The 15,523-nt window shown below is 31.4% G+C and overlaps 1 protein-coding gene across 1 annotated transcript in view; it reads right to left on the bottom strand.

Annotated features, from left to right (window-relative positions):
* Window positions 1–15,523, bottom strand: part of mib1 (E3 ubiquitin-protein ligase mind bomb 1) — a 251,283-nt gene that overhangs the window by 28,987 nt on the left and 206,773 nt on the right. The window contains exons 13-15 of the mRNA XM_085824668.1: window positions 5,300–5,432; window positions 2,823–2,909; window positions 1,400–1,570 (exon numbers count right to left, since the gene is read on the bottom strand). Coding sequence (XP_085680794.1) covers window positions 1,400–1,570; window positions 2,823–2,909; window positions 5,300–5,432 — 391 coding nt within the window. The remainder of the gene's footprint in view (window positions 1–1,399; window positions 1,571–2,822; window positions 2,910–5,299; window positions 5,433–15,523) is intronic.

Genomic DNA, 15,523 nt, shown 5'->3' with positions numbered 1-15,523 from the left:
ATATACAATTTTAATAAAAACTTGTGTTATTGTATGCTATAAACCCCTTTATGCAAACAAAATGTGCCAGGACACTTTGGAACCACACCTTTTTCACATTAATTCTGATCAAGCTTGTCTTCTTAAAGAATAGAAAAAAACATATTTTTTGCATACATAACTGTAAAACAATGACGATATTTTGGAGTACATTTATAATAAAGCAAATTTTTAAGTTTCCAAATTTTAATTTTTAAACTTATTTTTTTATTTAAATCACATGAGGGAAATTTATTTGTAAACATAAATAAATACATAACACTAAGTTTACATTTAAGGATTCAGACATGAGGCACTTGGTGGCTTTTCTTCTGCAATCTTGGATGCTAAAGCACCATAACTGCAACTGACCTAATCCATTTGCAAGGCAAAGATTTCATAACCCATTTTTTTCACATGTAGACATATAATGTGAGTCAAAATGACTGATCTGATTTCACAAGTTTTTGCTTCTGAAATTTACAAACTTAAAGGGACAAATAATTAATATATTCAATAATAGGAAAACTGTCCAAGTTTTACCTGCAAATGTTTCTTTCTTTTTTTTTTCCCCCTGATTATTTTAGTTAAACAAACAATGGGAAGATTTTGCCTGTACTTGCTCCATATCCTTCAGTTACTGCTTCTGAAGCAATAGCTGTTTGAGTTTTTGAAATTATGTATGCTGGTAGACAGTTTTAGATAAGAACAATAGTACATTTCAAATTTATCATGTAAGGACTAAATTGCATGATATAAATCTGGTGACTTAATGTTGTTAGCTGCGAAAACCAAGTCATTGGATAAGCAACAGATTCAATGCAGCAGGAATACTTCAATTTACATTATAAAATATACATTTATTTTCAAGTAACGGTAAAATCAAAAACCTTTTATTTAAATGCAATAAAAAATTAAAACTCCTTCATTTTTGTTGGAAATTTGAACTTACCAATTAAGTCTTAGTTTGCAACATTTTGATTAGCACATTTTTATTGCAGTTACCTTTATAAAGTGATAATTATGATTATCACTCATTAAATATATTATTTTGCAATATATTCTATTATTTTTAATCTTTTTAAAAATACTGTTTACAAATTTGTCACAGAAGAATTTCTTGCTTCTTTGTCTCTCTTTTTCTATTGACTGTGTACAGACACAGTTGTCACAGTTCAACTGTCTCTATGGCTCACATAGAGCTTTTTAATGCAGACTATAAATTTCATCATTTGCATAAAGCTACAGTTTATCAATGAAAAACTACCTAAATTATTTTTAATTATTTTACACTTCCATGAAACATGGATACTCTAAAGAAGCTTAAAATATACAGAGAATAACGTGAAAGGCAAAATTTAAAATATAATGGACTGTAGACCTCGGATGTGCCACTAATAGTACTTTCATTGGTAATTCCAACTTTTCCACCTTCCTGCATGTCTTGTAATTGTCTCAGCTGAGAAAGAGTATGATGTCTTAAAGCTTCATGAAGGGGTGTGTCTCCATCCTTGTCAGGAATGTTCAAGTTACATTTCTCCCGGACAAGGAGCTAAAAAAAAATTCATTTTCAACCATCACGAAACATACAATAGCAACACAATTTTTGCTGAACAAAAAGGAGGAGATACAGGAAAGGAGCAAAACTTCAAAATATATATGATATTCCTTATAAGATCTTGAGCTTTTAGAGAGATCGAACTATCATCTTGTACAAACAAATACAGCAAATATTACATTTTGACTATTCATTAGAAAAATAATAATAATCATCTACCAATTACCTAAATATTAAATTAACAGTAAACTATTTAATGAAAATTTCATTTTCAGTATGGATTTAACAAAGTTAAATTTTCTTGCATATGAATATTCCTGAACATTTTACTATATAATTAGTTTGTGATAATTTCTAAACACTTATTCCTCGTCTCTACTGAATATTTTGGGTTTGTTTGAATACTGTTACAATTTTTCTGAAAATACTCAAGTTTTGGATTTTATGCATTTATATATTCTTGAATATTGCTTTATTTACTCAGTGCATTTTGTATAATAATGTTGTACATAGTTATTGTGATTTTATTTAAATTTATGGCCACTTATTCTGTTTGTTATGTGCTTAATTTTATGTTTTTGTAGAACTTTTTATTTTAAGTCAAGTGACACTGGCACCGTAAGGACAGATCAAATGGAATAAACAATTTTGGCAAAAATCCTCCAATCTCAGACTTGGTGATAAATTGACTATTCATTGCCAGTCTGATGACTTATTACATCATTCTGCATAATACATATTTTCTGAAAATTTTCACATTTGTGTTTCCTTTTTTTAAAGTAATAGTATCAATAATAGGCTCTGAGAAAAAGTAGACCTATCTTGTAATACACAGTTTCACAACTCAGCTTGCTGAATAATGATTATTGCTCTAGACTTTTGCGCTGTAACTTCTTTTCATTTCCTATAATATTTTTGACATGTTAAGGAAAACTTTTTTTTTTTAATATTCTCATGAGATATTTTTAGTAAAAACTGTTATTTTTCTCAGTAAGCGTTTTTAGTAAAAACTTATTTTTCGCAATTTTGAATAAGCTTCAAGTTTTTGAATCCATTTGATCTAGTTAGTTAAGGCAATATCTACAAACCCATAGCATGTAATAACATGAGACATCTAGAAGAATAATTGCAAACTTAAAAAATTAATCATCTTATTTTACATTGTTAATTTTAAGACATTGCTAATTTTAAGACATAATTGCTTTCAAGCAAATCAACTTTTACAAAGAAAATTAATTTTACTTACCCTAACAATTTGTGTATGCTGCCTCTCTACTGCTAAATGAAGAGGTGTTTGTAAATTCACATTCTGAAGATTCATATTTGCTCTACCCTATAATTAACAAGATGGTAGGTAAATAAATAAAATAATTTTAAAAAATGCTAAAACTAAATTACTCTAATATCTGCAACAAAATATCTACTGGTAACATATTGAATCACTGGGTAGAGTAACACCAATAGTAGAAAATATATTTTTTCATTATGAAGTGCAAAAAAAGAAAAATAATCTTAAATCTTGAAGCTGAGCAACCCAGTTGACATTTGAAAGGAATTGCTTGGAATTTAGATATCCCTTAAAAGGACGTGAAAAATATTTTGATCCACTTTGCTTCACTAGGGAAACACCTAATGCCAGGATTATGAGGAGGATGCTTTCCATTATATCACATATTGATCAATCAATTTCTTGTTTGTTGTTCTTTGTTTCCTCTAATTTCATAATTGCTTCTGTTCTGAACTAATTTATGACAAACTAGAATACATTCAAATGAACAAGGACACATGTTAAAAATGTGTGAAGACTATTTGACACTTGAGATTTATAATTTTTTTTTGCAACATAGTGGTAATTAACTCCTTCTAAACTAGTTGTGCATTAATGATATTTCTACTCCCTGAGAGGAATTGCCTAGGAATGGTGGTGTAGTGTATTGAGAATACGGCAAAGCACACTAGGGCTATCTGTCTAAGGAGAAGGATGCCTTCGTGGAGGACTTTCTAAGGGAAACTGGCTCGTATACATGTTACACATGGGGAAAACCACGAAAATGCCCATGCAGCCAACCCGTTTGCGGGATTCGAACCTCCGACCGAACTACCAGTGTTCAGCGATTTTACCACTCGGCCGCTGGTGGGCCAATTGCCTAGGAATGACATTACATGGTTATAGATTCTAGCCTTGCAATTCGAATTTGACATTATTGTGGGGCTATAAGTTGCTATTCAAAAGCTGTTAGGACTTTTAGCTGTTAAACTATTCCACTACAGCTTTCCCAGCATCTCTGTAACAGAAAACTATCCCTTTATCAATATCTTCATCTTTGGGAAAAAGTTAGAGGTCTGATAAATGGAGAAACACATGGTGATTTTTTCTGTACTCTAGATCCAAGAAAATGCTATTATTCAGCAAGTTAATGAAACATATATGTATAAAATTTGCATCAAAGGAATGTAGGACACTGGCAAAAGAGGGGACATTTCTGACATTATCAAGTCAATAACTTAGTGCTAGCAACACCTCATGTACACGTTTCCAGACTGTATGCCGTGGAAATAGACCTTCGCCATGGTGCTGTATGCTAATGAAAGAGAATGATGTTCACCAGAGAGCAGTGTGTATATCTCATTCATAATTACTAAATGAGCAGTTCTTTTAAATAGTGTCAGGCTGCATTTATGAGGAAATATGATGGTAGGAAACAATCAACAAAGCAGATGATTGCAAATATGGTGAAGAAGTTAAAGATAACAAGAAGTGCTCTTGATATTCAGGTAGGAGGAAAACCACCAATGTTGGATCCTTATGTGGAATTTCTCAAATTGTTTTCTTTCAGCCAACCTATCATGAAGCAGAAAAGACAATTTTGAAGCTTTACCACAATATCATTATCCAAGAGTTACAACCATAAATGGCATACAGGTTCATGTCTAAGGTGAAGATGATGAACTGATGGACATAACATAGTATTCAGAAGAAGTTTGATTTTATTTACATGGTTATGTGAACTCACAGAATACATGGATAAGGACTACAGAAAACCACCATGAGATCCAAGAAGTACCTATTCATTCGGAAAACACTGCTGTTTGGTGTGCAATATCTAGGTATCATACAACTGTTCCAATTTTTTTCCCATGTGACTTTGAATACTGCTTACTATTTCAGAATCTTTAGCAACTGTGTAAATCAACTTGATGCTGACAAGCTTCAAAAGAGCTATTTTTTAGCAAGAATGCAACATGTCAAATAACAGCATGCATGCAATCGAAAGCAAATTCTTTTTTGATGATCAGATTATCTCCTAATTTAAGCCTGCCAGATTTTTTCCTGTGAAGCACTTTAAAGGGAAAAGTTTATGCTAACAATCCACATCTCATACAGGAATCAGAAAATAACATTTGATGTGAAATTGCTGAAAGTTTTGTACTTTCACAAATACAAAGTGTCACATATGGCAATGCTCGAATAATGCTAGTGGGCATTTTTAGCATCTCCTCTAGATCAATATACTTCTCAAAATGCATGGTATGTAATCATATGTGCTTGTTCAAAATTTAATAAATAGTCTTTAAGACATTATCATGGTATTATTGTGGGTGTAGTATCAAAAGAATCAACATGTATTTGACAGATTTCAAAATAACTATGCTTATGTACAGAGATTAATAACCACAGCCTAGGTAAAATACAAAAATAATTTTTATCTTGTGTTATACTACCTGCTGAACCAATAATTCTGCAACTTCCACATGATTATTCAATGCAGCAAGATGTAAGGCTGTGTAACCATCATCTTTCTTTTCATCTACTACCCATGAGCGGGGAAGTTTAGAAAGTAAAATACGCATTGCACTGTAAAAGAAAGGCAAACAATTGATAAAAATTCTAAACACAAAATAAATTACATGTAAACAACAAGCATAAATTAAAAATTTGTCTTATTATCCCTAGTTTCAGAAAAATAAAATAAAAATAAATGTAACATTAGCCAAAATTTGTTTTTGGATTAACAACATTTTTACAAAGAATTGTCAATTTTGATGGTTTTGAACAAGTTCTTTTTCTTCAAGACATGCATTGCTAAGAAAGGAAATATTGTTTAAAAGAATCAAATGAAATTGAATGGATATAATGCCACCTATCAAGCAAAACTAACACTAAAATAAAGAAGAAAATCAACTGAATATTAAGGGGTTAAGATTTTTAAAACTACAGGATAAAATGGATCAGAATTAATAACATCAATCAAAGTTGATAAATTTTGGTAACTGAAGATTGTTTCAAAGAAACCCAATGCATTAATTAAAAAACAAAATCTTATTGAACTTATTTCTGATTTCCTTTCCCCAACTGAAGAAATTTTCTGAATAATTTTATGCAAACTGTAACTAAAACCTTAAATGGGTAATCAATGAGGATTAGACATAGAAAATTCATTTATTTACTTTTCTCCGACATAAAATTCATGCTCTCTAAGCAATATTTTAATGCATTCTTAATTAGGCTGATGCACGTTAAATACACTGATGAGGAATTTTACACAGTCCCAAATAAAATGAAAGTGACGGCCAGAAACAGAAGCAAAATGGAGTTGATCTAGTCTGCATGGGCAGTAAGGAAAAGGTGCTGCCACCTTTTCCTTACTACCCTTCATTTGCCAAGATGCAAGATTGATGTAGCATAAAAATACAAATATGCTGACACCATTTGTGTAATGCCCATGTGAAGGTCTTAATCATGGCACACAACCAGAACTCGCACACCTTCTTTCAAGTTCGTCATTGCTCACCAAGTACAAAGGTGCTCTGTCGAAAAAGTGTGGGCATCTTTATGAAGTTCAGTATCATGAATAAAATAACTCTTATTAAAGCTCCCAGGCCACCCATGTTAAATTCTTAATCTTGACAAATAATTGTCTGCTCTCATAAAAGCGCTGACATTTTTAAAACTTTTTATGAAATCATGCTGGGGGAGGGACATGAAAATTCCTTGCTTTTATGCTGCAAAGTCTAGAATTCGATCCAACACTTATGAATCTGTGATGTGCTAATGACAGTGGGTTAAGACACTGAGTTTAATATGATTACCATTAGTTTATCTTTTCAAAGATTTAACCACACACTAAAAAAATATTTTTAGTGTGTGATTAAATCTTTTTCTTTCTATACATTTCTTGTTTTTTTGCTGCATAAATTCTACAATTATAATTAATGTTTTATCTTTGTAATCTTAGCAATATATAATCCTGAAGGTTTCACAATTCTAGTTATGAAGTGAATGTTTTTTTTAATCAGTTCTGAATAAGCAACTAAACAATGCAATAATGTGATTTATTTTTATCAAAGTCTGAAAATGTTTAAATGAATTTCTTCAGGTGTTCTGCAAGTTTGTTCAGTGCCAAACAATTGCAACATAATTGGGAAAATAAATTTTTTTCTACAATAGCATAAAAAATTTCAGCTTGTTCCAGAATCCATTGATGTGTCCCATACTCTACGATTAGAAAACAGCTCATGATTTTGCTATACTCTTAAGTAGATTTTGTGGCAGTAGTCTGCAATATAACTGACTTTCATTTGAAGCTTAAATTGTGGTCACATTAAAACTTTTAGGAAGAATTGAATAATGTCATATGCAGTTCATACTTTATATCATACTTATTTTATCCTATTCATTAAATTTTATTTTGGACACGGATAAGAATATACACAAGAAGTAAAGTTAGAAATTTTGCAATCAACTAAATTCTGAGAGTTAGAAGCTTATTTATTCAGAAATCTGGATAAAATAAAGATAACATATATCGAGATAAATAAAATGACTTTTTAATACTAATTTAGGTTAAATGAAAACACTTTTGTGATATTAAACTTAAGAAGTTTTAAGCATCGTCACTTAGATCATCAATTTATTGTGGACATGATTTTATCACAAAGTGATAACAGTAAATACTATTCCCCCCCCCAGGTGTTTGAAAAACTTTTAAAGCAGAATTAAAATGATAAAGGTTTAAATCGTTAGGAGATACTCAAGAGAACAGGACAGAAGAGGCATTCGCCCAAGTAGTAAGTAAAAAATTAAAGGGAGGCCAAAGTACATTAACTACTACTACAATGAAAGTGATAAAAAAAAATTTGGTATGTACAGTTCTGAGATTTGCTTTTGTTAAAATCTATTAGCGCAGTTTTGCTGTGCTTATTATACTTATTTTCCTTCATCACACAGAGTTTTGAAGGACTATGATGATGTTTATTTTCTATTCAACAGTCCTTTAACTTAAAAACTGACTTTCTTTTTTACTTAATGTTCTATTAAAACACATTTGAACTACCCCTGTTACTCATTAAAAAGGAAAATCATATGGCGCCTACAATATGGAAAATCATCTGCTGACTTTTCATTTAATCATAAATTGCATTTGCCGACTTCCCACAGTAAGAAATAATACTTATTAATGGATACTACTTAGGTATAGTACCTAAACTGACAAGTATAAAAGTAATAAATGAATAATTGTGATACAAAACTGTCTTAGTACCACCCTACATAAAAGCTGGATATAACTGAAATGAAGCAACAATTAACAAAACAGTTTATATATAGAAAGAAAAAGAAGAACACCATATATATTGAATTGGTCTTTAAGGATGTGAGAAAGCTACTGAATATTTTAATTTAGTAACAAAAGGAAAGTTTTGTTAATGGTATAATACCAAGAACACAAAATAAACTACTTTTTAACTTATTCTTCGCTTCTTCTTGTACGGAAACTTCTGGAGAAAAATTAGCTTTATTTTATTTATATAAAATACTACAAAAATTACTTATTTATTATTTATTTTGTATATAAACCACACCAACAAAGAGAGTTAGTTGAACTGAGGAAACATAACCCCCCAAAAAGTAATTTATCATTAATAATTGCAGTTTCTGTGACCATCTTATAATTTTTCATTCTGTTAAAACCACACTTTTTCAGTCGATAAATTAAATTTCTTGAAGTACTTCCTCCACATTCAGTCACTCAAGTTAATGATTTCAATTCTAAACCTGTTTTTAGCAAAGTATTTAAAAAACATAGCTTATCATTTTAATCCCTTCTTTCTTATTTTGTTTAATATGTGAGGCTATAATTACTGCTTCCGTTTTTACCCCAAAGGAGCATTAGCCCTGAAGGGCTATTAGTCTGGAAACAGCATTTTGCGCCGGTTCACTATAAACGGGGTATCATTTTTAAATTGTTGCTACCAAATATTATCACAATGTATTATATTTAAAGAAATTAAATAACAGATAATCTGCATGAACTTATGCTTCACGAGCTTTGAATCTGTTTTATTATCTACTTCATATTTTGTAAAACTTTAACGAATTTTTTATTTATAAACTCAACGACTTCAAAGCAAGCAATGGCAACACTGCGCGGGGAAGGAAAAAAAAAAAAAAAAATATCTCCAGCGCGCTAGAGTGTCTATCAGAAATTCTAAACATATGCTGTTTTTAAATGTTTTGTTATACTGCTGTTGAATTGAATTTTATGTGGTTTAAGTGCGAACAACATGATATTTAATAAATAAATGCAACACACAAAACTTTAAACGCCCCCTTTGAGCGTAATATAAATTCTGAAAGCTTCCAAACTTTTTTTTATTATTCTTTTATTTATTTATTCTTTCTATTTATAGGATATACCGTATTTACTCGCGTAATAGTCGCACTTTTTTTTTTTTTTTTTTTTTTTGCCAATTTTTCATTGAATCTGCGATGAGCTAATGAAAGTCTAGGTGCGACTATTATGCGGGGAAATCTACTGCACTATATTGTAATGTACACTTTTGATGATTTTTTCTGCTTCAAAACGAGGATGCGACTATTACGCGAGTAAATACGGTAGTTCAGAAAAATAACGCAATACGTTTTTATAATTTGAAGAAGATGCCTAGACCCCAGTAAAAACGCATAAAACTGTTCTATAAAAATGTGAAACTATGCTTGTATTCGATTTTGAAATAAAAAGAGATTAATTCCGACTGCAAAATGCTTAATGGGTATACATTTCAATTCTCCAGCTGTAACAAAACACAACTGCACTGGCGTTGCTCCAACGAATTTAGAATGTTATGATAAAATAAATTAAAGCCTTTTCGTTTTAAATAAGTCATTAAACTGATTTTAAATACAGTCCGCATAATAATTTTTTGTGACTGCATTTTCGGCGATTACAAACTTAAACTAACCCTGAAACACCAATCTTCTATCGGTTTCCTTTAATGACGTCATTCATTTGCCGAACCGCGTCCAGTAATTCACGGACGATGTCATACATTTAATGACGTAATTCAAAGTGTTCCCATTACGATCGTCATCAAATCAGCTTTTTCGAAGTCTGGATTCTACATTTGTTCTTGTTCTTCGAAGTCCCAGCTATTCGTATAATTATTAAAATAATTAATCCTACTTGGAGGGCAATGAGCAGTAATTCCATTTAACAGAAACGTTACAGCGACTCTACAGGAAGAGGTTATTCTTTAATTCCGGTAAAAATATTTGTTCAGATGAAATGAGTTTACAATCATAGCATAGCTATAATTTTATAACTGACATATAAGCTGCAGTTAATGTTTCTGAGAATTAAACCAGGGTTTCTTAAACTTTTCTCAGTCGCGACCCGTTTTTATGACTGAGATTTTTTCGCGATCCCCAGGACCCTATAATATTTACAAACATTTTGTGGGACCCCCATAAGTATTGCGCAAATCAGACACACGCGTGAGTAAACTGTCAATTTTTTCACCTGTCCTGTAATATACTATTACAGTTCTAGGTCATTAACTATAATTTCTAATTTTAAGACACAGAACAATGTGATAATTTTAAATAAGTAAAAGAAGAAATGACAGCGACACGTGCAAAGCAAGGAAAATGAACGGTTATATTATAAAAAGAATGCGTCGAAACGTTTTCGTTTTTTTCTTTGTCTGTATTGTCTTATCTTTATCTATTTTTCAGATACACTATGCAAAAATATTTGGTAATTTAAAATTATTATAATAAGGAATATGAAAACTGCTAAAATTTTTGGCGACCCTCTGCTGCAGGTCCAGCGACCCCTTTGTCGCGAATCACAGTTTAAGAAACCCTGAATTAAACAAATTCGATTAATTTATTTTGCTTAAAAATATTTTTCTATATATCTTCCAGTGAACACAGCTTAATAATAGCAATAAGCCCTATTAAAGCATTAAGTGTTGAAATAAATAATACTTTGGTATACGTCGGTTAATCCATTGCAGATCCTTGGACGTACCAAACGAACTTTTTTATAATAATAATAAAAAAGAAAATAATTTATCCATTCTTATTAAAAATCCTACTGCTTGAATACTAAAATACAAATGCACAGGGTGATATATATATACTGTACGCACATGATATTGTACATAAATGTTTTTCTGCTATACAGATGAAAAGCGATTTTTCAACATTTTTTGACGTCTCTGATGTTTGTTTCGTAATCGATTTCACCCTCTTCGCAACGTTAACCGATTTAATTCACAATCGTAAACATCAATGTACTTGGCATGCGGTAAGCAATAGCCCAAGTACCGGATACGCATACCATATCTTCATACTTTTCAACAATCTCTTTTTTCACCTCTATGGTGATTCTAACGATTTTCTTCGTTGCTTGGTTCTCATTAACTTTCCTAAAACTCATTGTTAATGAATTAACAAAACATTTATACGAAAAACTACAAAATCACTTGAAAATTCAGAGTTTTAGCGCGGGGTATATATTGAACAGTAACAAGAAATATACTAACGCTCACTGGCAGTCGTAACATTGTCTCGAAAGAGGTAAACAAGTGTAGTGCACGCAGTCGTGCCTCGTCGAAATCGAGTCTTATTCCAAACAAAAATTTTCTTGTCTAAACCGGCCGCATACCAAGTTGGATGTATAACGAGGTAACAAGGTGTGTTGTGACTTATCTCACTTGTCTGACAGTAACATCAGAACAAGCTCCCGAAATGCATCGTGGCAAGGAGTGCAAGATAGCGTCTATCGTTAGCAAGAGCCTTGAGCACCATACAGGTGACGGTACAAATTTTCTCAGTCCTGCTCCCCAATTTTGATTGAGAGCACACCGGGGGAACGAGTCCGAGGGTTTCCTACCCTTCTTCCCCTAGCACCAACCTCTCGAGAGGGCTTTCGGCTCGCAGTATATTCTGAATGCCCCATGCCGCACAGACACTATACATTTACAAACATGTATGCCTTCTCCGGGATACGAACCCCGGCCTTGGGTACGACAGTCAGCGTCGCTAACCACTATATCGGTTGGGCGGGAGGTACCACGCTACATGACATTATAAAGAACTTTCATTAATTAAACTAACATTGCATATGTTTGTAATTATCATTAAATCAAAAATTAAAAAGGTACTTGAAAATTTTAGAGTTTGCTATTTAAAAGAAAAATAATTTTGTTTGCTTTCATTCTGGAACGCCAATGGGAGATAAAACAAAAAATTTAACAATAAAACAGAAAATTCAAAAGCACATTACACTAATTTAAAATATAAATACATAAACGCTTATAAATCTATATGCTGATAAAAATTTTTCTCAGTCATCAGATTTGTTTTCTTTTTTTTGGGGGGGGGGAGCGTAACAGATGACACAAACCCGAAATTCTGGAATTAACTTTTAATAGGTAGTATTATCTCACAGATTACTCAAAAAATATCACAGATCTACCGATTTTCAAATTATACATCAATGTTTATAACAGGTAGGGTTTTATGAAGATCATGAGAGGTTATGTTTCTGATGAACGAAAATTCTGCAGCAGAAATAAAATACATATGGCTAGAAAATACGGAAATGCTGAAACAGGTAATAATGAAAAGATTAAAAAACATTTTAATAGAAAATCAAATGTAATTTCAAAATATTAGACTTAATAAATTAAGACTTAAATATAATTAAAAAATACTAAGTATATGATTTTCCCGCTCAAAAAAGACGGAATAATATATATATATATATATATATTTCTACTTCAGTTTTTTTTTTATTTTTGGAAAAATATTTAGTATGAAAAGAAGACCAGATAAAAACACTGCTTTAAAAAAACCACTTCTAGAAATTAAAAGTGTCTGTTTTTATGAAGTAATAGATGGAGAACATTTCACTGCGCAAAAATTAATTTAATAATGAAGTTCATTTTCAAACCGAGTCTCTATGGAATCTTTAGCATGATATTAATAGCTAAAGAGCCGGAATATACTTCCTGTCTCCATATATGGACTACGACTCTTTTTCACTCGGCTCCCACATTTGGCCTGTCATCGCCGCTCGGAAATTTATAATTATTTTTTAAGCTAAAGATTAGAAATCAATACTAAGCTAAGGAGTTCCATAAAAATAATTTCGCATATCATATAAATATGTGATTCATATAAATATTCATTCCTTTTCAAATGAAGAACTAAGTAACAACAGCTTTGCGAGATATGTGATATTATATACTTCTTACAAAGTTTGCAGACTGTTTATACTCAGAGCATATAACGGTTATCTGCTTAAACAGGAATGCATTCTGAGAGGACTTTCTAAGGGAAAACGGCATCTTAAAAAAAAAAAAAAAAAAAAAAAAAAAAAAAAAAATTACGTCTTAAGGGGCGTTTCTTTACCATTTTGTCTGTTACCTTTATTTATTAAATATCACGTTGTTCTTCGCATTTAAACCAAAAAATTCAGTTCAAGAGGAATCACGCAAAATAGTTTTAAATTGAGCATATCTTTAGAATTACAAAGTCTCGCGTGCTGGAGATAAAAATGTTTTTTCTATACAACGTTGCCCGATTTGAAATCTTTGAGTTTGTTAATCAAAAATTCGTTAAAGTTTTACAATATATAAAATCGATAATAAAACAAATTCCAAATTTGGGCTTCCACATGCCCATATTCGCAGTAGGATTACGTCATTCAAAATTTGATGGCTCTATGTACGGTTGTTTTATCACAATGCGAGAAATATAAATACATTTATGCAGATTTTTCATTATTTAATTTCTTCAAATATAATGCAGGACTTTAACATTTGGTGGCAACAGTCTGAAAAGTGAAACGGACATTTATAGTGAACCAACGCAAAATCGCAAAACGAAAACAACAGTCCTTCCGAGACAAAGCCCCTTTGGACTAAAAAAAGAGAGAGAGATCTTACTTTTAAAACGTAGTTTCTTCTTTTTAATAGAAAAGTAACTTTAAAAAAAATAAATATATGCAATTTTAGACACATTACATATAAAGCAGCTGGGAAACCTTTTAACAAAATAAGTGCTGAGCGAACGTTTAAGAAATCTAGCTCTACTTGACGGCACCTTGCTACTGTTTATTATGAACATATTGCCTAGCCAAAAGAAGCGCAACCCCTTATGCTAAAAACACTTAACCTGCTCATAAGGAGGTAACAGTTAGAAATCACGGTCAGAAATAATAAAAACCATTTGTAAATTAAAATAAATAAAAACGGGACCGATCTGCAGGATATTAAATAAGACAGATGGGATCACACCCATCTGTCTTATTTGATAAATAACATTAGTCAAAATAACGCTTCGATTCAAAAAGATATTGGAATTTTTTAATACTTGAAAAATTTGTATTATTATTTTTATATAATCAATCCCCGTTTTTTGACTTACGTTAAAATTCACGACTTTTGCTGTAGAAATTAAATGAAACGAGGGGAATAAATTAAACTATTAAAAAAAATCTTGAGCAAAAATATTAGCTGAGTATCAGATTCTTAATAAAAAGAAAAGAAAGGCAGTAGGAAGAAGACTAGATTCTTTCTTTAGCTATATTTCTGAATAACATTCACAAAGTGGCGCTGCAGTCCGCCTATAGATCCATGTACAAATTTTTTCTTACTTAAATTAACATAAATTCAGATATTTTAGGCATGGATTGTAAGAGTGTAGTATCTGCACGGCAAGGAGGCACTCAAAATACAAGAAAACCGAAACTCCCCAGGAGAGGTTATAGTAAGGGATGAGGAGTGGGAGAATCTCGGACTGTTCTTCCTCAAACGTCCCCGGACGTTCTTCCTCAAAATTTGGGCGGAAGCTTAACAGTTAACTATGTTCAGCAATACCTCAATCGCCTGTACAACAGAGGTGCTGGCCTAGCTTCTACTTGTATCTGTATGAGGAATGAGGTACAGGATGGACAGCCTTTGAGCGGGAAAAGAATCGCAATCGCATCTCAAAAACTGGCTTCACTCCTGAACAAGTAACCTAAAAATAACAATTTAATCAAATTCTTAATACTTTATCCTGTATCTTTGCTAACTATATGCCTTCTTTACTTCTTCTGTATAAGGCCTTTTTTCTTTTAATTTTAACATTTTTAAATGCATAAAAAGAAATAGTTATTAAACTACCTTTTAATTTTTTCTTCAAGATTAAATTTGAATAATAAGAACTTGTAAATTATTAAATTTTAAACAAAATAAAAAAAAAATGATTTCGGGACATAATAAATACGATGATTTTAAGGATCGCTAAATTTCGGAATCTTAGCAGCCTTGTGATCCTCGGCGGTAATTGAAGCTTGGTTATTATAGACAAAACTCAAGACTATTTCACAGACATTACCTAAACTTGTCTCTAATTTTATTGCAGGAAAAGGACTTCACGCAATAAAATTATAGACAAGTTTTCAAAACTTTTCAAAGAACCTGAAGTGACTTCGTAAACTACACTCTTCAACAAAACTCTTTCCATTAATCTTTTCAAGGAAATGACAAATCTTGGCGACAAATTTGGTTTTCGGATACAGAACAACAACAACAAAAAAAAAAAAAAAAAAAAAAACACTATCACTCCTAGTGATATGAAAAAAGAGACTCTAGTGGCGTATCGTATGGGAC

This window comes from Stegodyphus dumicola, chromosome 1, assembly GCF_044657685.1.
Source record: "Stegodyphus dumicola isolate Sdum_Otavi_A_Nest chromosome 1, ASM4465768v1".
In the NCBI taxonomy this organism is placed as follows: Eukaryota; Metazoa; Arthropoda; class Arachnida; order Araneae; family Eresidae; genus Stegodyphus; species Stegodyphus dumicola.
The sequence above is the reverse complement of the archived record's forward strand: the minus strand, read 5'-3'. Positions and strand labels throughout refer to the sequence as shown.